This window comes from Erpetoichthys calabaricus, chromosome 8, assembly GCF_900747795.2.
Source record: "Erpetoichthys calabaricus chromosome 8, fErpCal1.3, whole genome shotgun sequence".
Classification (NCBI taxonomy): domain Eukaryota; kingdom Metazoa; phylum Chordata; class Cladistia; order Polypteriformes; family Polypteridae; genus Erpetoichthys; species Erpetoichthys calabaricus.
The window spans coordinates 195,654,604-195,678,158 of NC_041401.2; the positions used below are offsets into that span (position 1 = coordinate 195,654,604).

The 23,555-nt window shown below is 50.1% G+C and overlaps 2 protein-coding genes across 3 annotated transcripts in view; one reads left to right on the plus strand and one right to left on the minus strand.

The window, feature by feature from the left end:
* The window catches only part of gli2a (GLI family zinc finger 2a), a 256,466-nt gene extending 250,174 nt beyond the window's left edge, over positions 1-6,292 (plus strand). For both annotated transcript variants that reach the window (XM_028808058.2, XM_051930297.1), the window contains 3 exons: positions 175-456; positions 1,933-2,266; positions 3,280-6,292. In XM_028808058.2, the coding sequence (XP_028663891.1) occupies positions 175-456; positions 1,933-2,266; positions 3,280-5,558 (2,895 nt within the window). In that variant the 3' untranslated portion in view covers positions 5,559-6,292. The remainder of the gene's footprint in view (positions 1-174; positions 457-1,932; positions 2,267-3,279) is intronic.
* Positions 1-23,555, minus strand: part of clasp1a (cytoplasmic linker associated protein 1a) — a 991,009-nt gene that overhangs the window by 404,540 nt on the left and 562,914 nt on the right. The gene's annotated exons all lie outside the window — the stretch shown is intronic.

Here is a 23,555-nt window from a genome sequence, read left to right on the forward strand (position 1 = left end):
AGCAAAATGTGGGTCTCAATTATAGCATCTGCCAGCCTTAGTGACGAAATCGGCATGCTAGGAATCCAATGAGCAAGTGCTTCACACAGTTCTTATGTCGTCCTGTGTTGATATTTTCAGAAGCCAAAAGAAATGAAAATGCAGAACATACTGACCTGTTTGTGTGTTTGACAGAAACCCTATGTCTGCAAAATTCCCGGCTGCACAAAGAGATACACGGACCCGAGCTCCCTAAGGAAGCACGTGAAGACGGTCCACGGCCCTGAAGCCCATGTGACCAAGAAACAGCGCAACGATGTGCACCCCCGGCCGCACCCGGCGAAAGAAAACGGAGAAAACGAGGCGAGCGCCAAGCACAGCGGCAGGGCAGTGGAGGAGAAAATGGGGGCCAACAGCACCTCTAGAGGCATGGAGGACTGTCTGCAGGTCAAAAGCATCAAGTCAGAAAACTCTGTGGTAAGCCTGGTGGGGTCTCCCCTCCGAATTATCAGCATCTGCTGAATCCCAAAGGGGGCTACAAATTACATATCCCATTGAGGACATGCATGTCATCATCCTTTGAACTGTTCAGCATGACTTTGACAGGAATTAAAATGTAAAATAAAAGTTTAAACTGTACTCCATAGAGAGCAGGCAGTGATGCGCATGAATGGTGCGTGTCATTGTGCTGTGAACAATAAAAGAAAAGCTGCAGAGCCCCCAGGCCACACACCAGCTTGGGAAATTCTGCCACAGTCACGTAGATGCAGGGCATGGTGGCGGTGGTCTTCCTGAACTCACTAATCTTGTCTTTTGTGATTCTTCTAACACTTCTGCTTCAGTCTGTGACTTCAATGTGTTTTTCTCTTTTCTGTCACAACCTTCAATAAGGACAGCCGCTGCGAAGGTGAGCATCTGAGCCTTTCACAATTCTCTCAAATGTCCAGGGAAAGCTATCTATCTGTTATATAGTGCCTTTCATATGCATCTACCTACCTATTTATTATATAGTGCCTTTCACACATCTATCTGTCTATCTATCTTTAATATACTGTATACTGCCTTTCAGATCTATCAATCTATTATTTAGTGCCTTTCTCATCTATCTATCTATCTATCTATCTATCTATCTATCTATCTATCTATCTATTATATAGTGCCTTTCACTCTATCTATCTATCTACTATATAGTGCCTTTCACATATTTATCTATCTATCGATCTGTGTCCTATAGCACCTTTCAACTCTTAAATGGCCCACCCAGTGATTTCCCAGGATCCTTATGGTCTGCTCCCGTGTTTCTCCTCCTGCCTTCTTGTCCCCACTGTTCCTGTTTCCAGTCACAGATCCTCAGATGTCACGCCGGCAGTGTGTGTGTGTGCTGTGAGTGACTTGCTGTGTCCAGGGGTCCTCAATGGCAGTCTGCCTTGCTGATAATAAAGTTTACTAATTTACTTTTATGTCTTCTTAGGGCTTTAATCAGGCCGGTCAGATATTCCTTTATCCCATTGTAGATGTTTTTTTTTGTGTGTACCAGATTTAAAACTAAAAGAGGCAGTGAAAGGATCTGAACTTTCACAAGTGAAATCATTCTAAAGTTAATCCGCAGTAAGTGTGTACCTTAGTAGTAACTAAATTGGTTCTAATTAAGGAACTGGATGAAGTGGTTGAAGCAGACCACTGCAGCACTCCAGGACCGTAATTGAGGACTCCTGCCTTAATAGTTATATGGCATGTGGAAAAGCTGAAACAATGCGTCCATCTGTGGTCCCCTAGCTCATTTATTCCCATCAAGTGGTGGTTTTCATTATAATCCTCAAGACCCTTAAGTGTCCAGTTTTCCTTCCTTTGCCTTGCCCACCCTTCTTACACAGTTCCTACTGTTTGCTTTTGAGTCTCGAATGGCTGCCGCCACCATCCTCTCTATTAACAGTTTTCTGTCTTTCTCTTCAGGTGTATCAGTCCAGCCCTGGTGGTCAGTCATCATGCAGTAGTGAGCCATCCCCACTTGGGGGTGCCACCAACAATGACAGTGGAGTAGAAATGAACCTGAACAGTGGAGGCAGTCTGGGAGACCTGACTGCACTGGACGACCCCCCCATCGTGGACTCCACTGTTTCTTCTGGGACGTCGACAGCTGGCCTTCAGCTGAGGAAGAACTTAACTGCAACCCAAAGACTCGAACAACTCAAGAAGGAGAAGCTAAAGTCAATGAGAGATTCCTGTTCCTGGGCCAGCCCATCTTCTCAAGTCAGAAACACCAAGCTGCCCCCGATACCCATGACGGGTGAGTAAAGCGAGGAAACCTGAAGACACAAAGTAGCAGCAGGCCTGACAAGAATTTGAGCCACAAACACCAAATGGGTAGTCAGAGAGGATCGAGTCCCTCCGCGCCATGAGCTGTCATTGGAGAAGCCCAGTAATCGGTCGAATGCACACCACGCCTTTAGTTCATTTGCTCTGATATAGCGCTCGTCTCGACGGGTGGGCCCAAAGCACTTCTACACATCACGGAGGAGACACCTGGTCAGAACTACAAATGCAAGCGATTTCAGTAGGCAAGGAGTAAAAGTCAAGTGGGACGAAGACCCGATGGCTCTCCTTATGTAAAAGAAGGGTTATTCCTTTAGGCCAGTATTAAGGGTAGGATTGCAGGGGGCAGTAGGGGGTGGTCTACACTGGAGCACCGGATCAGAATGGAGGCTACACCCTGACCTGAAGGAAGTTTCAGAGGGACCAGATGTGACCCTGCAAGTCACAACTGGGCTTTCACTTGAACTTGCGTTTGCGATTAGTAATGGACTCGGGTTCACCTGGTAAAGTAAGTAAGTGAGGCCGGAGACAACGGTGAGATGCTAAAGCTGGCAAGCGAGTGCGTTGGAAGTGTTTGTGTGGCATTTACAAGCAGAGAAGTTTGCATGGGGACCTAACCAGAGTCTTCAACATTCTCCATAAAACTGATTTGTCGGAATTCTTTCATTTAAATAGTGAATCCTGTAATCTAAGACACCTAGTGGTGATTTAGGGGAAGTACATTTAAAATAGAAACCCCAAAGGATGGTGGGAATCCACCACAGATTACAAGCTTGGGAGATGAAGCAGAAACCTTAAGAACTTTCATAAAGGATCTCATCAAGATAATGAGGGGGATGCACTGAAGGGAGGTCCCCTAATTGGTCAAACTTGGCCCATTTTTGATTGTTGAGCACCTGCGTTCCTTATAATTAAAACCCCATAGGACTGCTTGCTGGTTTCGCCCCATGCCAGTCTTGTACCAATGGCTCTTTTCTCTTTCCTCAGGTTCTCTGCTGGACAAGTTGAGTGTTGGTGCCTCCAGTTCTCTCCTGCCCAACCCAAGGAAGAGCGAGTTCCCCAGCAGCGAGATGACAATGCTCAGCCAGCTGAGTGAGCGCAGGGACAGCACAACGAGCACCATCAGCTCGGCCTACACGGTCAGCAGGCGGTCATCGGGCATCTCGCCCTGCTACTCCAGCCGCCGCTCCAGCGATGCTTCCCAGTTTGGTGGTCGTCCAAACAATGTCAGCTCAGCAGACTCGTACGATCCCATCTCCACAGACATGTCGCGCCGTTCCAGTGAGGCGAGCCAATGTGGCGATATCCCTAATGTCTTGAACCTCACTCCTGCCCAACATTACAGGCTCAAAGCCAAATATGCGGCTGCCACCGGTGGACCACCACCGACCCCTCTGCTTAACATGGACCGTATGGGTCTCCGCACGAGGATGTCTCTACTCGGTGACGTGCACGAGTCCGCGTCTGTCCCCTTCTTACTGCCAACAGTTCCCAGGCGATGCAGTGACAGCGGCTACGCCACATCGAGCATGATGCCCCACGAAGTGCCGGGCAGTTTAAACAGGAGGGCGAGCGATCCTATCCGGCGGCCAAATATCGACGCTACGGCAATGCCAAGATTTCCACGCTTCAACAGCACAAACAGCGTGAACCCCTTAACACAGCCAGTGGAGCGGAGGAACTTAACCCTGCAGAATTACGCCTACTTGCAAAGCAGTCCCCACAGGTACGTCTGCGCTTCCAGGCCACCAAGCATCACAGAGAATGTTGCCATGGAAACTGCATCGGGCGATGCAGACAACTCGAGTCCAGAAGACGACATCATGCTACCAGATGACGTGGTGCAGTACCTAAAATCTCAGAATAACGTGTCCACCCAGGCCAGGAGTTCCACGGGTTATGGGAGCCCAGGGCAGGCCTTCCAGGGAAACCTGAACTTGCAGCAGCAGCAGTTCTGTAACCAGCACCGGCTGGAAGTGGCAGAAACCGGTATGAACCACAACCTGCCAATGATGCCAGCGTGCCAAATGAGTCCGGGGCGTCCCCAGCAGTTCCAGCCCTCTCCCAGAGAGAACAGCATGCCCGTCCAGTGGAACGAAGTCAGCTCAGGCACGGTGGACACGATGCCAAACCAGACAAAACAGCCGTTCGTCCGGACAAACTTGGCAGTGGTGCAGCAACGACAAAACTTCAGCCAGTACCAAAATCTTAACGCCAACCATCAGCCCACGGTGGCGAATGACGTGAACCTGCCTCCACAGAACTGTATGCAGAGGAGTGCGGGGTACAATGGCGTACGGGCGACCTGCATGCTGCAAAGGCCGTCAAACTGTCAGAACGCCAATGAGAACCCTCAGCAGTTCAACCAAAACAGCACGATGATGAACCCAAATTTGATGAACGCCAACATCGGTCAAATGTCAGCTTGCACCGGCAACCAAATGGCGGCCAATAGCAATACGGGGATGGTAACGCAGAACCCAGTAGAGCAGAGCTATGGATCATCCAATGGGAGTCAAGGTCACATGGCCTATGTAGCCAATCATGACGGGTTTAACCCAATGGTGCCCCAAATGAGCCCTGGGCAGCAGTACTTTAACAGGCAGCCCGAAGCTGGCACCATGAACCCCGTTGGCCAACGCTTTAACAGTTCAGCGATGCAACCCCGTCCTCCTCTTGGGCCCAGTCCAATGAGTAGGCAACGGGAAGCCATGAGCTCCCAAAACCTCCTGAGGAGCCCCCAGTCTCTGACTGGCACGAGCCCTGGCCACAACTCATCAGAAGCCAGTCCTAAAAGGCCACCGAGTCTGGCAGCCTCTCAGTGCCCAAACGGAAACTGGAACGCCGCTACGATGTTTTATTCAGGACAGATTCACATGTATGAGCCCAATGGAAATTTCCCGGCGCATTTGTCGTGCGCGGCGCAGCATTCCCAGGTGTGTTCCTTGGAATCGAAAGCCAACGCCATGCCATCTCCGGGTGTCAATCAGGTATCAAGCACAGTGGACTCTCAGAGTATGGAGCATGCTCAGATAGACTTCGACGCCATCATGGATGACGGAGACCACTCCAGCTTAATGTCGGGAACCTTGAGTCCCAGCATCCTGCAGAACCTCTCGCAGAATTCCTCCAGGCTCACCACTCCCCGCAACTCTTTGACGCTCCCTTCGGTGCCAGGTGGCGTCACCAACATGGCCATTGGAGACATGAGCTCCATGTTGACGGCCCTGGCAGAGGAGAGCAAATTCCTCAACATGCTGTCTTAACGGAGCGCCGACCCAAGGTGTCGAGAAGGAATCGCTTTCCTTTTCACGTTGGATTTGTTTTTTGTTTTTTTTTGGTTACTAACCGTTTCTGGACGTTCGCCCGCCTGTTGGACCCAAAGGTTGCTGTTTGGATGTTGAGCGAGGCGGAAACACTCCATGATCTGGACAAGAGAAATATCACGTTGTAGTCGTTTTCTCGGATACAGACGACCGGAAACCTCCGGATTGTAAGACGGGCTACACGCAGTCGGTTGCAGTCTCTTCTTGTAAATTCCAAAAACTGCGTTGATTTGCAACACGCGAACGACGTGCCTGTCACGTAGTCAGAAGAACGACGAACGAACGATAAGCCAAACCCAGGGCACCACGCGTGGACGGAGCTCTTCTTCCGATGTTGATGGCGAATTACTTTTTGGAGCAGGAGCGGCGTTTCGCTACGTCGATCTCCACGTACCCTACGTCTGTAAATTTGTGTTAGGCGAGTGACTGTAAAGAGACCCCGAGGTGCTCGACGTGAGAGGGGCACCGCAAAGGAGGGTCGCTGTGTAAATAGCCCAAAGAAGCCCATCCATAGAAACTCGAAAAAGAGATGCCCACTTTAGGTGGGGGCCATTTCTGTTAGGCTATGCTTCTCCCAGGATGGCAGCTTAATTGAAACGTTGGGGGTGGGAAATGTAAGAAAGTCGAGGAGTCGGGACGACGTGACGCTTTGGGAGATGGCTACGATTTGGGGGGGGGGGGGGGGGGGGGGGGGGGGGCTGCTGGAATTTCAAAATTTGCCTTTTATATCCTTGAGTGAGCGTGAGCACCAGAGGACGCGTGCTGAATGTGTACATAGCTTTTGTACATTTTATAAAGATGCAGTAATTTTTTTACCAACATGCATTGCGTGGAATCTTTGTTAACCCACTCAAATGAAAATGGCGTCAAGGGCACAATAAAAACATGCTGAAGACCACCCGTAACGCAGCACTTAGCCGTACGGCCAGAGAGCCCTTCTTAGGTCCATTAACTCTTTGAGGGCTGAAAAACAGCCAAAGCGAGGGTCTCGCACATAAATCAAACCTAAACAATCAGTCGCTGGGTGCTGTGGACGCTCGAGACGCTCACGGGTGGCAGGACGGCTGAAGGGCTGTCTTTGCATGATGGGTTTGTACCTCATGTCATTATGAGTGGCGGTCTTCATCTACACAGACATGTTCGGCCCCACAGTTAGCTGGAGATCGATCAGCGGGTGGCGGTACCTCGCTTTCGTTTTCAATCTCGATCTCTAGATCACCTGCGACAGGTCAGAGTCCATCCATTATCCTAACACAGGGTCACGGGGGGTCTGCTGGAGTTAATCCCAGCCAGCACAGGGTGCAAGGCAGGAACAAATCTCCAGGGTTAGGGTGCCAGGACACACACTAGGGACAATTTAGGATCGCTGATGCACCTCACCTGCATGTCTTTGGACTGTGGAGGGAACCCCACACAGACATGGGGAGAACATGCAGACTCCACAAAGGGAGGACCCGGGAAGTGAACCCACCTTACTGCGAGGCAGCGGCGCTAACACTGCGCCACCGTGCCACCCCAAAGCTAATCAGCAAATCAATTTTACAGCTCAAAATGGACATGGATACACGTCAATCAAATCTAAATACATTTACAGTACTTATCATCCTACTGTATATATGCCCTTTCCTGACTGCTGTACTCTTGCCCTTGCCCTGTCAGAGTCCAATTCAGAGATAATATACAAAACGTCGTCCTCGGAGTACTAATATTAATAATTCTTTGCATTTATATAGCGCTTTTCTCACTACTCAAAGCGCTCAGCCATTGCAGGTTAAGGGCCCCACCAGAGCAGAGTCCCAATTGGCATTTACGGGATTCGAACCGGCAACCTTCCGATTAGCCAGTGCAGATCCCTATCCTCAGAGCCACCGCTCCGAGTACTGTAGTGTGCTTTGTGCGTTCGCTCCGATCTCTCGCCAGATGTCAATACCATTTTTGTCGTCGTTTGCTCTTCGCTGCTCCCGCAAGCGCAGGGGAATCTCGGTCAACCCAATGAAGCTAACTTTCCTTCTGGCAAAGAGAGTCGAACTCAAACGTAATGGCGGGTTTTGTCACCGTGTGCAGCTGCTTTCTACCCTCAACCCCTCCCTGCCAACAAAAGTCGACATCCAGCCCCGAAAGAGTTAATGTCCCTTATAGAGAATCCCGACTTGCGTGTGCGAATCAACACGTGACACGTCTCCACTCTCCGGCCCCCGTGATTAGTGAGAGTGCTATGGAGACACGGAGGGCACGAGGATTACTGGGCCTGAGAGTCGAGCAGGTCAGGTGAGGCTACTCGTCGCTCTCTCCCACGCTGCGATTACTCAGCACCTCACCTCACCTTACTCCTCAAAGTCTCAAATGGGATACATCAGTGGGGTCGAGCGAAGTACGGCACGCGTCCCAAGAATAAATGATTGGGGTGCCAACTGGGATGCCCCTTTTAATAGTGGCTTTGGCGCTTGTTGGTGCAGATGAAGCAAAGGTATCTCCTCCAGGTAGAGCGACACTCGGGGGTCCAAACGAGACACTACCTCCCGGGAGCCCCTTGGATTTCAAGTCTTCTGACTGGAAGGGGCGGAGTCAGTTGGCGTCATTCAGACGTCTTCTCGGAGATGACAGCATTAGTGACCACGCCTACTCGCGTCCCGGGGTGGCATTGCTTACTTCGGATGAGCCCAGAAGGTGGCGTTCTGACCCACGTGAAGGGTGGAGCGCAGCCCAGCGTGCTTACACTACGACTGTATGAGCGAACCCTCGAAACGTTATGAAGAAATTGAACTGAACGGTACGGCGTAAGGAGAATTTGACCATTTCCAACGTATCGGGTTTTAGGGGAATTTTTGTCCCGTGTACGCAGGGGGGGGGGGGGGGGGTGGGGGGGGGGGACAAAACATACAGCCATTCAACTTTCAAAATCCTCTCCTTGAGATACGGTAACCTTCTCACCTCCCTGTTCACATTCCCTGCACTCGTCTTTTGTTGCCCCGTCTCAATCCTCCCATATTGTATTCCTGGATTTTTTCTCCCCTTCAATTTCAGGTTTAATTTTTAGAACAAAAAGAAGTCACAGAGCGCCAGCAGCTCCCACCAGAGATGCCCATCACCACTATAAGTGTCATGCAGCCCTGCTGGTGGCCAAACTGGGACCCCTTGCCACCCAGTCTCCCACTGTCTGTCCATTATGTTGGCTTGGTGTTCCTCTACCCGGCTTTGATGCCAGTCTGTCACAAGAACAGACAGGAAAGGCTCATGAGCAGGTCATCCGCCTGGTTAGAGTGGTGGTCCCCAAGTTCGGTGGTCGGACCCCGAGTCTGCACGGTTTTCACATTCTGAGCTCTTTAATTAAAATGGAGACGTCTGAACGTCAAAAATCCCAGGCGTCTTCACCTGATGGAGTTCTGGAGAGGACGATGACAGCTGCGGCAGGTGATTGACATGTGGGGGACAACAGATGGGAGCCTTGGGGTCAGTGGCAGTGTGCAGTCAGCTGGCCCAATCTTATATTACGGTAATGGAGGCAGTTTAGTGGTGACACAGTGGGCTTCGGAGAAGGGGAACAAAGGTGGGTACTAACGTAGACCACCTTGTGAGCAGACTTCGCATAGTGGGTAAGGCAGGGCCTGTGTCTCTGTTATGTGCCATTTGGTATGGGATTCGTAAAAGCAGTGCTAATGCTTGTGATGCACCATCTGTTGGAAAGAAAAATGTTACGCATTTTGTTACTACATACAGTACGTTACCAAACACATTCCAATGAGACGGCGCACTGCTAATGTTGATACTGAATACGCCCGACAGGTGCCAACGGCTGGACAGACTGAAACCAGCTTGTTACATTTCAACCGGTCTTAGCGAGACCACCTTAATAAACGAACAAGCGCTTTTGTGTCTTGTGTGTCCACTTGGCCTCTCTGTCTCTGTTATATGTCATTTGGGATGGGGTTTGTAAAAGTGGTGCTAATGTTGGTGATGCGCCATGTGTTGGAATGACAGACATAGCAACGGGATGGACACACAGACGCTTTTCCTTTTATTACGGTGGCCACACACACATATTGTGTATTCGAGGTGTGACTTATACAGGTGTGTTATATCAGTAAATGTCGTCGTTGTGACAATTTAATTCCTGGAATGAAGCTCTAGAAATAACGTGAGCCTTTCTGTGCGCCCGCAGCTGCCGTCACCGTCCAAGTCCTGTGCTTCCTCAGCTGGACATCGAGTCAGGTGACACTGCCATTGCTGGTCACGTCCCCGCAGCTTGAGGTCCTTTGTCATCACATTATGCTGGAGGCCTGGAATGTCTGAGAGTCTTCGTCCTTTCGTGGCCATTTTTATGTTTGGGAAGAACCCGAAATCACAAGGGGCCAAGTGAGGTGGGCAGGGTGATGGGTGGTCTACTTCTGGTGTTCTTCTCGCCCCTCAATGAACCTCTTAGCCCACCCTAAGACATTTGACTTTCCAGTGACGTCCTCACCACACGCCAATAGTTCAGTTGTACTTTCCAGTTGGGGTGAAGGCACTCGACCATTCTGGGCACACACACACGTTACCATATTTGGATTGGCCCTGAATCTGCCATTGTGAGTGCCAATGGCCTTTAAGGAGGAGCGCCGCGTGCCTGAGCTCTTCAATCCTCCTGTTGTGAGCGTCCTGAAGAGAAGCATGCTGGGTGCCAATCCCATTCTATGCCACCTTCACCACCCTCTGCAGTGCTTTACCATCTTGAGCCAGGCAGGTGCCATACTAGAAGGTGAGGATGACAATGGAGTCCACTGGGCACCCGCTCAGTTGCCATTGCGCTGCCAGATGGGCATATCTTCCCCATGTCCTGTGTGTCCAGGATGTCATTTCCCAGGATCATCAATTCCAGTTTGCAGAGCTTGCACAGCAGGTTTCTCCAGTCCATCACTTGTGCCCTCTTTGCACACCCTGCCATGCTAATTGGCACCTCATCTCATTCCCAAGCCCGCTTTATTGCATGTGGGGTGCTAGTTCAGTGTCACTCACTTGGGGACAGTCCAGAGTGGCCAGTCAGGGTGGTCTTTGTGTTATTGATGTGTAAATGTGGGGCATTACTGCCACTGGACCTTGCAGGCTCGGGTGCCCCCCCATGTACAGTTGGCATGTCCTCTCAGAGTTCAGCTGAGCTTCTGCCTGTTTTGGTGAAGTGGAGCCCTGAGTGGGCATGGAAGGAGCTGCAAATGCCAGGCAGGACCCTGGAGCTGTGAGGACGCAGTGCTGCCAGCTTGTGCCGATGGAGTTAAATCACGTGGCTCGACAGCGCGGGCACAGCATGGCTCACCTCAGGGAACGAGCAAAAGGAGAAACAGCAAAGGCACATGCTAAGCACTTTCTAAAGTTAGCCGCTCAGCAGCCCAAAATTAACAGTGGCAGGGCGGCCCTGAGGAAATCCGTTCAAAAACCACATGAAACGGACCACTGGCGGCGAGGGGCCCCCCAAACCCCGGCAAGGATCAGACGAGAGGAGCGAGTGACGGGCTTCTGACAGCTGATTCAGCCGAGAACGGCCCGCGTGATCCTCGTCTGCGCAGTGCGTTTGCCATCGGAATTCCATCTGAGTTCGGAAGAAAAGCGGGGGGGTTGTGGACCAAGAACGGAGGTCCTCAAGACTTGATGCGGCCCCCTTTGTGACACTGAGGCCTGAACGGGCACCCAGAGGTGGCAGTGGGCCATCGCCCTCAGGGGTCAAAGTTACAAAGGTCAGCAGACAAAACAAAAAATACAAGCAAGTCGGCCCCCCGTCCGATTGTGTCATTACACTGTAGACAATGCCCTGGGCACCTACTGTGTCATCAATATAATCGAGCGAGCTGCCGGACCACTCAGGGACCACTCCAGGCATCTCATCCAGACTTGGCTTCTATATAAGTGGGTCCAGTAAATGAAGGGAGGGATGGCAGAGGGACTGACCCTTGAATATGAGGGATGGATGGGTGGGCAGGTGGGCATCTGAATGGGGGGGGGGGGGTGGGCCGGATGGAGAAACAAAACTGCAATGAGGGTCAAAACACAAACAAAAAAGTCCTTCAGTTTGTTCAGCATACGAATCACAGGACCTTGGGGGGGGTGGAGGCAGGGGGGACGTTTGAGGGGCATTGTGCTTTATTGGGAAATCTTTGATGGCTTTGAAAATCAACAACCAGGCTGAGCCACACAGAAGAAAAAAGGGCGGCATGAAGACCAGGGAGTGGCAACACCACTGTGGGGGGCTCGGACCAAAGGACCCCAGAAAGAAATGATAGGCACTGCATGATACATCAGCAGGTGGGAAAAAAGGCAAGAAAGGCGCTATATGAGAGATAGATAGAGTGAAAGGCGCTATATAACTAGCAGTTCTCAGTTTGGTTTGTTCTGTCGTGTACAGTAACAATGTGTCGCCTCTTAAGCCTGAATCTGTTTATATTTACATATTTAATAAGTGACAATTACATGTGACATGTGCGATTAGCAGTCACACAAACATCTGCTCATTAATATGCAGCATTTTAAACAGTTCACAAGTGTAAAGTTACACATTTTGGTGACTTTCCTCTGTAACATTTTCAGTCTTAGAATATTTTAACTTTCATGCACATTTAATGTTATTGTTCATAGTTATATTTATCTATCTAGTGCCTTTCACTCTATCTATCTATCTATCTATCTATCTATCTATCTATCTATCTATCTATCTATCTATCTATCTATTATATAGTGCCTTTCACTCTATCTATCTCGTATTATATAGTGCCTTTCATTATCTATCTATCTATCTATCATATAGTGCCTTTCACTCTACCTATCTATCTATCTATCTATCAGTATATAGTGCCTTTCACTCTATTTATCTCTCTAATCCTGCCAACTACACTATCTATCTATTGTTATATAGTGCCTTTCCCAGTGCCTTTAACAAGTCTTTTATGTCTGTCTTCTTTATTTTTATAAAGCACAGGTATCTTTCTATTATATAGTGCCTTTGTATCTGTTATCTTGTGCCTTTTGTATCCATCCATCTGTCCGTCTTCTTTTTCTTGCCGCTCATATCTATTTATCTATATAGTGCCTTTCATATCCGTCTGTTTGTCTTTTGGTGCTTTTCCTTTTCTAATTCTGCTCTTTTTAATGTGAGGCTCACGAGGAGACGCAGCCTAACCCAGCAGCCCAGTGTAGAGTGCAGAGTAACAAAGGTGCTGGCTGCCAGTCAGTCTCAGGTCACACTCACACACTCACACTGACAGTCATTCATTTCCAGCCTTTTGGCTTCTGGGAGCAATCAGGTTGTTTGAGACCACCATGACAGAGGGAGAACTGTGCAGAGACCCTGACTGAGCCGGTGACTTGACCCTTAATCTCGGTGACACTTCATCACTGCCACACTGAGCCACATGCTTGCTTTACGTTGGCATGGCTGGCACTGTGTCTCTCTCTTTTTAAAGCACTTGCACCGCTGGCACACAGGTGAGCGGCGCTCGGGTGGGATGGTGAGGACCGAGGCCTGGCGTAGTGCCAGTGCGGGGCCTTCCTTCAAGTGTGCTAATGGGCGTGACGAGGTGCCCTACTTAGAGGCAGCACACCTGGGGATCTCTCGTCTCCCCACGCGTCTCATCAATCAGTTGGTCACAATGAGGGAAGCGAGATAAATAAAGCCGAACTCAAACCGCCTAAACTTTCTCAAGCGACTTTGTCCTTTCGAAGTACAAATTTGGGACACGTGACACCGTGTGGCTGACGTCATATGAACACTCTGTTACTGGAAGGGCGGCATCTTCTGAAATGTAAAAAAAAAGTGGTGCATTACTGGGGTTGGGGGCAACCATCCAGAAAACAAAAAGGGAAAACTCAAAGGGTGACGGGACGAGGAGTCGTGGTCTTCATGTCTGCCATCTGACTGAATGACAAGACAGATGAGAAAACAAACAGACGCACAAGTGAATGGGGTCTCCTCCAAAACAAAACAGGCGAGACCCTCAAAATGCAGCCATGAACCCAGCAGGTCAGGGTCTCCATTGGTGGGCTCTCGGCGGGTGAGCAAGTCCCAGGCTGGGTGGAGCCCACATGTTCGCCCCATAGCTAAGGTGTTGGGCATTTAAAGCTCAAGGATGCCCACCTCAAACCACATACTGAGATATTACAGCATTTTTTATGATGCGCCATCTGTTGGAATGAAAAATGCAGTGCATTTTATTACTACAAATGTTTGTGATGCTCCTTCTATTGGCATGACAGAGACATAGCAACCAGACGGGCACACAGACACTTGTCCTTTAATTTCTTTGGATTACAGTTGGTACTTCTAGCTTGTTGTTTGTTATTTAGGTATTTAGATTCGATAAGGATAACAATTTACAAAGTCAGAGAGAAAAGAGATCAAAGAAATGGCGCCACGCTTGCCAGCCCAGCAAGTGCCATCATTGGTGGCAGAAGACGAGTCAATGAGACACCGAGAGACAAACGATGGACAACAGAGGAAGGCAGCGCAGATTAAAGTCACGAGAGGCGAGGGGCGGAACTCAGCTGAAGAGGAGGAGGAGGAAGGGGGTGTGCCCAATGCAGGATTGGCAGGTCATATAGCGGATGAAGAGTTGGGACACCAGGCAGGTCGTCCCATTTAATAAGTGAAAGTCCAACAAGAAATGCGTCTCTTGGCTTCAATAAGTGGGAATCACTGGTGGGCCATCAGGTGGGCTGCTAATGACGACTCCTTCCAGGCTCCTTAAATCATGCAAACTGGAAGGGGGCGGGGCTAAGTGCCCTCACTGGGCGGATTCTTGGGACAGATTTTAAGTGACAGCGCCCCCTCAGCCCGGCGGGTTATCACATACCTCGATGGAGCCCATGAGGTGATCCTCCGACAGATACTTGTGACAGAGGTGGGGGGCACACGGGGTGGCAGCCACTGCTCAGAGTCAGCCAGCCGAGGCCACATCACCTGAAGCAGGCGCCAAGGTGGGCAGACAACACGGACGGCGCCACACATGCCCAGTGTCACCAGACTGCAGAACAGGAGCCATGATGTCACAGAGGTGACACAAATGAAGCTGTGCTGTCACACAATGGGACCACCCAGCGTGTTACTATTTAGGTTGTGTAGGAAATACGAAAATCTGAAAACTTAATTTGTAGATAGATAGATAGATAGATAGATGTGTCCTGTTCAGGGATAGCGTAGTCGTGGTTATTTGGGGCTTGATTTACAAATCTAAGCTGGGTCACTAAAGACCCCAAGGTGTGTAAAGTGCCTCCTGTAAGTCCCATATACACCGGGTGGTCTCAGACCGTATTCGACACGTTTTATTGTCTTGTCAGCTTCATTTTAAATTTGATAATTTTGGCCCACCAGTCTAAGCTCAGTCACCCATAATGACAACGTGACAAAACGTTCCCAGAAAGACTAACAAATTTATTCAAAAAGTCAAATCCCAGAAGTATTGAGACCCCTCATTCAGCACTTCACAGAAGCCCCTGTTGGCTTGGCATTTCCAGCGTCGAGTCTTCAGGGGTCAACTTCTACAAGCTTGGCACAGCTGAACTTGGGCAGATTACTCTGAAAGTTGGAAAAATCACAATGTCCTGCTGGTGGCGCCAGAGAGAAAGGACAAAGCTTTGGGGGGGCCGTCGAGTAGCGAGCCAGAGGTGGGCTGGCAGTAGGAGGGATGGTGAACTTGTGCCCTGCTTCTGAGATCCCATGCCCGCTGCTTGGTGGGCTCCATGGAGCTCCGCTCCGCTAGCGTTGGCGCTCTTTCTAAATTTACCTCCCACTTGTCGGCTGATTCTATTAACGTCTTTTTTTGACTGTTAATTGGTACTTAACAATGAATTAATAGAAGATGCCATCTGCAGACACTTCAAGTGTTACATTTCATTCCTAAAGTGGCGCCGAGTAGACGTGGAGGCCAAACGAGAATCCAATTTCTAAGGAAGGAGGAAGCGCAGCCCGACTGTCATGAACTATTCAAATTGTGACACTTCATGAGCCACCGTTGCCATTGTCACTGTCATCACTCGCCTCTCACTCTGGAGGCTGTCCTCGCGTATGCGGCGTGTCACCAGAGGCAATTCTTCTGTCCCATTGTCACTGCTGATTGAGCTCACAGGTGACGATGACTAAACACCAAACGTGACACACAATGTGGCATAGCAGTTAAGGCTTTGGACTTCAAGGCCTGAGGCTGTGGGTTCAAATCCCACCGCTGACACCACAAGCCAGTCACGTGACCTGCCTGAGCACCAACTGGAAAACCAAAAAGAAACGTCACCAGTTGTGTCTTCAACATCATAAGTGGCCTTAAATAAAGGAGTCAGCCAAATAAATAAAAACGCACACGGCGGTCATCGGGACCCCCAGCCTGCCCATCGATTTATTGTCACTGGACGACCTGCAGTCCCAACTGAGCGAGTGTCTCAAACCACAAAGAACGAGGCGTCCCACCATTGTTCAGCCCAGCAGGTGACTTTCTCGTGATGATGGATGCCACAGTCCAGATTATGCTATTAAAGTCTGCCCACTTTCACCATCCTGGCCCTGCTATTGGTGCGGAGTTCGGCGTCATAACACACGTGACGTGTCCAGCCTGAGGATGTCATCGGTTAGGACAGACCAGGGTGACAAGACAACAATTCATAACCGCGTTTTGGGACAAGCAGCCATCGTGGTCTCAAAGAGCTGTAATCAGCCAGCGTCTGGCATGGTGGGGGTGCATCAGTGGCCCTGGCATCTGTGAGGGCAAAAGCAGTGCAGAAGGAGCAGTGCAAATTCTGGAGCAGCATACACTTCTATACAAACGCCATCTTTTCAATAGACATCTCTGAATTTCTCAGCAGGACAACACCAAACACAGGTGGCAGATACCCACCATCAGAGCATTCTGGGTGGGCACCCTGGGGCATATGACATCAAGAGGCCTATTGACCAATCACTCAATGAAACGACCAAAGGGGTACCACCACCTACCCCGCTCGATGAAACGATTGAGGATCTGCACACCAAAATGACCAATGGGGCCCCTCCCCCGCCCGATGAAACAATCGATTATCCGTACGCTGAAATGACTAAGGGGTGCCCCTCCCCCGCTCGATGAAAGAATCGATTATGATTGCATTGAAATCACCAAGGGGGGCCCCTCCCCCGCCCGATGTTATGATCGTGTATCCATGCTCTGAATGGACCAAGGTTGAAACTCGTCGGCCACTTGATAAGACGATCGAGTCTCTGGGCGTCAAAATGAACTACGGGGAACCCCCTCCCCGACTCGATGAAACGATGGAGTCTTAGGACGAAATCAACAATAAGAGCTGCAGCGCTACTTTAAGTGACCAGGTGTCGGCACACTGCATTGTTAAGAGTGTGATCGACTCTCTGTTAAAGGGGCAAAGTCGCCCAGGGGGTCTGTGGGGGTCTTAATCCAGCTTGGCAGCATAAGAATTGGTGATGGGACACAGTGGCCAAGTCTCGACTTTCTCAGCGGTCGTCACATTTGACCCGAGTGAAGATCTCCACAATGAGATTCACACGCTGAGCCCCCCCGTGATGTGTGGCTGCGGTGTTTTCACTCCTCGTTGCTTTTATGACCATTCGTTGGACCCTCCCAGTTTGTTTGGACCATCAGAAGACCACTCAGCCCAGCTAAGCCTGTCCATCCTGTTCACCTTGATAGTCCAAAATAACAACAGGTGGAACGTCCCCAAGTCCCACTGCCCAGCCCACTACTCTGTCACCTACTCCATGTCTGTTTGTGACACACTGAGTGACTTTCCAGCTCTGTCCCCGTGTTCTTTGATGTGCCAGTCCCTGTCGTAATTGTGAACGCTTCACCCAAGTCACTTCCTAATCTCCATCTGTTTAAAGGCCTCTCCTCATAGCTCAGACCCCTCAGTCTTCAGTCAGCCTGGTTGCCCCCCTCTGGACCTCCTCAAGTGCTGTCATGTCTTTCTTTCTTTCTTTCTTTCTTTCTTTCTTTCTTTCTTTCTTTCTTTCTTTCTTTCTCTCTTTTTGTAGGTGAGGCTTCACCAGTGTGTTGTAAAGCTGAAGTATGACGTCCCATAACTCATAGGTCAGGGCGCTATATAAGTCCTTGATCACCTCGGACCCCTACTGTAGATGTTGACCAGACCACTGCGACTCCTGGCTATCCTGTCAGGCTGAGGTTCAGATTCACACTTTCTGTCTCTTTTGATTCTTTGTTTCTGTATTTAAGCTCCCTCTGGGTGGTCCCCCCACGTCAGGAAGTGCCCTCCACCCTAAAAATCCAGAGGGTCTCCCACAGTTCCTGGTGGTTTGTTTTGAATGAGTTTTTGAGTCTCCATGTGTTTCTTTAATTTGTTGATTGCATTTCTCGATGTTTGACCCTCTGCTGTTTCTTTTCCCCTTTGTCTCCTGTATTTCTAAAGCCCTCTAGCCAGGGTTTTGACGGTGATATCCCCCTCTAGTGGGCAGCATTGGAAGTGTTTGGGACTGCATGCTTTGGGAACTCTTTAGTGCTTTGGGACTCCTTTAGTTATTTTCTTCTAAGGGGTACTTTCACATTTCAGAGACCCCCCCCCCCCCCCCCACACATACACACAGTGTGTATTCATATGTAACGATTTACTTGTAATTCTTTGCATTTTCTGACATTAAATGTCATCGTCCTCAAATCTGTCTGAGCCTGCACGCTGCCCACCAAGTCCCCTTGTAACAGTCGAGCTGATTCTCCATTCTGGTCTTCTTCTTAGCAGATCATTTCTGACCCCTGGTGGACAGCACTTTTACCCCCCACCACCGCCACCCCCAAATCCTGAGAAGATACCCCTCACTGGTCAGTTGGCATGCTGGTGGGTTTTCCACATGGGCATCATGCCCGCTGCGTCTTCTCTTATTCCCCTCGGTTTTTGATTCCTGATGTCTATGCCCCCCCCCCCCCCCCCCCCCCCCCCAATGTAAGTGACATTGAAAGTCGACATCCACATTTGCACCGATATTATTATTCGCGGCGTCTCGGTGCAGATGCGGAGGTGCAAATGACAGGCGCGCTGACCCGGTGACGATAAGATCTCCGAGGTCCTGAACTGAAGTTCCTGTCATTTTAGACAAGCAGATAAATGGAAGAATATTTTCAAGCGAGCCGCCAAGAGGGTCCTCGGTCCCCTTCTCAGTTGACTGCGCGGTTCAAGTTAATTGCTCATAAAAAAAAACATTAGGGCATTAACACTTTGACTTTGCATTATTACATATGTCATCGCATAATCAGGCCGAATCTACATAGAAAATTGCGTCCCCCGTCGCCGAGTCAGGCGGCCTTATTTGTTATGAATAGAATTCACGCGCCGTGCCAGTATTGATGGATCAGGCTTTAAAAATCTTGATAGGTCATTCATTTTTATTATAATATGTGATTCAAATTGGGCAGAAATTCTGCGGCCTCCATACCCAGAAAGACAAAATTAATTTATGAATCAATTTGAATTCCCAGTCACAAGTGGGCTTTCTTGTCATCGGCCTTCTGAAATGTAATGTCCGTAGATTAGTAATATTTTTTTTTTTTTGGCTGTGCCAATTGAGAGGCATTAGAAAGTCGCATTTGGGGGGCGAGCCGCTTGATGAAGGGGCCGCGGCCCACATCTGTATTTCATTCTTGCGCGCTCGGAGAGAGGGGCTCCTCGCCATCTTGTGCGCCCCCTGCTGGGCGTCTGGTTGAGTGCCAGCCCCGGGTTCTGCCTGCCTTAAATCACAACGGTGGGCTTCTCATGCTGAAGACCTCCTGGCTCATCGCTTATCACAGATGATGACTGGCGTCGGGTCAGAGCCCCCCCACTCCGAACACCTTTGGAATGGCAAGAGGCCTCGTATCGAGCCTTGACCCCGAATTCGAGACGGGTCTCAGGGGGGCTTCCACTTCCTGACTGGGAACGTTACTGCTGGTCTTATACCTTTAGGCCTATCTGGATGTGGCTTGATGCTCCTGCCAGTCCTCCATCTTGGCTTTTCATTGAAGGTGGGCTTACTCCCCCCGACCCCTTGACCCCCTCAAAGCTAAATTTGGTCGTCTTATTCTGTTTTCTTTACAGCCCTGGCGCCAAGTAGAAAAGCCCCCAGGTTTTACTCCAGTCAGAGCCCCCCATATTCCATATAAAGCTTCACGTATTGGTGGACCTCCATCACCTGGAGGGTACCACGCCTTCGATGGCTCATCAACTTTAATTTTGTCCATCGCTTGTATGATACGCCACGTTTGCCATGGGGTCCGCCACTGACCCCCCTCTGCATGTCCCGCTCTCGGTTTGCCGTTTCGAATTCCCGCTCATCAATGTCCGGATTTCTCTCCTTCTCCTCACATTTCTCCTCCATCCTGGACCTTTCCATTGTTCTATCCCAGTCCAGTCCAGCCGAGGGTCTTCTCTCTGGGCACCACCACCACACTTACAGCGGTCTCTCGATGGAAATCCCCCCCCGTTCTGTCCGTGGTGATTCTTGGAGGACGTCTTTGTATAACCGTAGCTCTGGGCAATGAGGGCTAATGGGGCATCCAGGCCACACGTCATGGAATGGCTTTGGTTCAACGTGGCTGGCGGAGGCGGGCTGCCTTGTCGTTGTGCCAGCGACGTGCATAAGAAACAAAACCAGAAAACGTAAAGTGAGATGAAACCGAAGGCCCAAACCGAGAGGACAAGGAGGTGAAAACCAAAAAGCACAAACATCAACTCTGAACCCTTCAGAGGTGTGGTATCCGCATATCGGGTATGGATTTGCACTCACAGCCGCTGCGTCGATTACGCATAGGTCACGACCCCAGAGGCCACGCCCCTAGCAACGCTGGAATCGGACCTGACAACGGAAGGACCCCAAATCCTAGCAATTCACGGGCCGTATGGCTGCTAATGTTGGCAGCTTCTCCTCTAGTCTGGTGGCGGACCCCCGGCCCCCTCTGAATTGTCCACTTTAGCCCGAGCTCCGTTGATTTCTCACAGTTGGAGGCTTCACTTCATTGCCTCATAACTTCACACATCCTGCTTCAGTCTGAAAATAAAAGAAATTAGCGTCAACTGCAAACAGACATTTGAGTGTCGGGGTCCTGAGGTTTGGCCCGAAAACGAAAGGAGGAGCGCCGGCCGGGTCTCAGGTGGTCCGAATGTGAACAAAGGTGAAAGTCACGTCAAGTCAAGCAGCTTTATTGTCACACTAGTGGCATACGGTGACACGAAACCACATGAGAACAGTCTGGACGAGAACGGGCCACTCAGCCCACCAAAACTCGCCAGTCCTGTCCAGGTAACTCCTCCAAAAGGACAGATTTGAGGGTCTGCTGCCCACCACACTACTTGGTCACTCATTCTGTGGCTCTGCACTTCTCTATTTCCCGATGTTTGTGTGACAGCTGTGTCCCCGTGTTCTTGATGACCTCATTTTAAAGTCACCGTCCCGTCCCACAGCACTAATTCTCTTCCTCATTTTAAACACTTCAGTCAGGTCTCCTCTTCATCTCTGAGGAGGCTCCGCTCTTTGAATCTTTCCTCATAACTCGTCCCCTGTAGCCCCCCATAATCAGCTCCTCTCTGGACCCTCTCTTGTGCTGCTATGTCCTTTTTGTAGCCTGGAGACCCAAACTGCACCCAGGACTCCAGATGAGGCCTCACCAGTGTGTTATAAGGACTTGAGCAGACCCTCCTGGGACTTGTACTTCACACGTCAAGGCGCTATATAACCTGACATTCTGTGAACCTTCTTCATGGCTGCTGTCTGGATATAGATAGTGATGAGTCCACAACAACTCCTAAATCCTTTAATCTTTCCTCCTAACTCATCCCCTGTATCCCCACAGTCAGCCTCGTTGCTCTTCTCTGGACCTTCTCTTGTGCTGCTTTGTCCTTTTTGTAGCCTGGAGACCCAAACTGCACCCAGGACTCCAGATGAGGCCTCACCAGTGTGTTATAAGGACTTGAGCAGAACCTCCTGTGACTCGTACTCCACACATCAAGGCGCTATATAACCTAACCTACTGTGAGCCTTCTTAATGTCTTCTGAACACTGTCTGGAAGTCGATAGCTTAGTGTCCACTACGACTCCTAAATCCTTCTCATGAGGCGGACTTTGAATTTCTTCTCAATTTTACGTCACAGTCTTGATCCACTGGACTGATTCTCTTCCTCATTTTAAACACTTCAGTCAGGTCTCCTCTTCATCTCTGAAGAGACTCCGCTCTTTGAATCTTTCCTCCTAACTCATCCCCTGTAGCCCCACAGTCAGCCCAGTCGCTCTTCTCTGGACCTTCTCTTGTGCTGCTTTGTCCTTTTTGTAGCCTGGAGACCCAAACTGCCCCCAGGACTCCAGATGAGGCCTCACCAGTGTGTTATAAGGACTTGAGCAGACCCTCCTGGGACTTGTACTCCACACGTCAAGGCGCTATATAACCTGACAGTCTGTCTGACAGTGGAGTCCACTGCGAGTTCTTCTCCTAAGGTGGACCCTCGATTTTCAGCCCCCCATTGTGTATTCAAACCTCACATGTTTACTTCCTGCCTGTAATTTTTACATTTTGTCACATTCGATGTCATCGTCCCCAAGTCTGCTCTCCAAGTCCCTCTGTGATGATTTGACGGATTCTCGATTCTCTGTCAGCCCACCTCACTTGCTGTCCCCCACAAACTGCACCATCTTGTTTCTTAAATTCCAATCCAAATCGTTTCTCCACATCCCGCCACGTCTGCCTTTCTCCGATCCAGAGCCGGGATGCCAACTGATGCCAACTCGTCTTTTCAGGCCTCCCCACAGGAGTTAAAGTCGGGTGACAAGCTTGGCCACTGAATCAAACTGTCCCCTGTTTAGACGTTGAGTCGTTTCCAGCCATTTTCTTTCTCTTGGGGGGGGGGGGTCACCATTTGGCCCTGGGGTTGATGGGAAGGATTCTGGAGGTCACAAGCCGAAAACAAAGTTAGTGCCGAGTTCAAAGATCACCTGATGCGGCGTTTTGTCATCCGAGTTTACGGATAAACTCCAACGTACTTTTGTGTTATAGAATTCTCTCCGTTGGTGGGCTTCTGGTTCCTGAAGTTCTGACTTTGACTTTCACCTCTCAGTTTTGCTGCCCGTGTTGCTGATGATCTCCTGGTTTTTATTTGCCCATCAGCCCCGTTAGACACACGCTGCTTAAGCGCTCTTTTGATTGTCACTTTCCTTCTCCGTATTCTTATCATCTCCCTGTCATTTTCGCTCGCAGTAATCCTTGACACTCTGATCCCAGGTGCCTGGAGCTCTGGAGACCACCACACCGCCGGGTACTCTTCAGTGTAAATCCCCCGTTCAGCCGAGTCGAGGGCACAACTCGCTGATCAGAGCACTTGTGGCCTTCTGCAATCCACACTGACATCCAAAGTCCCCGAGACTTCTTCAGTGTGACAGTCGGGGCTCACGTGGGCCCGGGAGGCCAGTTGCCTCAATACGCTTTGACACAGTCGCCCACAAGATGCCCACCCCGGTGAAGAGCTTCAGCGCTGCCGAATCATAAAGGTGATCGTGAACCCAAGAAGCAGCGGAAGTGCCATCAGGGTCACACGCCACCTCCTCATTTGCTGTGCACTCAACGTCCTAATGAGGCCTAATGAATGGCTGAGAGCAGCGAGGCCACGTAAAAATTTAAAAGCACGTCAGCCTCCATTTGGACCTGTCAACCGCCGACATCAGGAGGGCTCATTTAAGCCGCGTGCGGGCGACACGAATGACGGAACAACGCGCCCCACAAGTCATATCAGCCAGTCTGACCCACATGCCATATTGATGAGGACGGGAGTGCAGAACTCGAGTTCCTCTAAATGATAGGATTCAGAGAAATGACATGGCATCGTAAAACCAGCTTCATCTAAAGCTGAGACCCGATAGCGAACCTCAGACGTGGTGCCAGTCCGGCGCAGGGCCACATGTGCCAGTCAGCCAGTACCTGGACCTGTGGGGATTTGAAAGGAAAAGCTCACACGGGCACG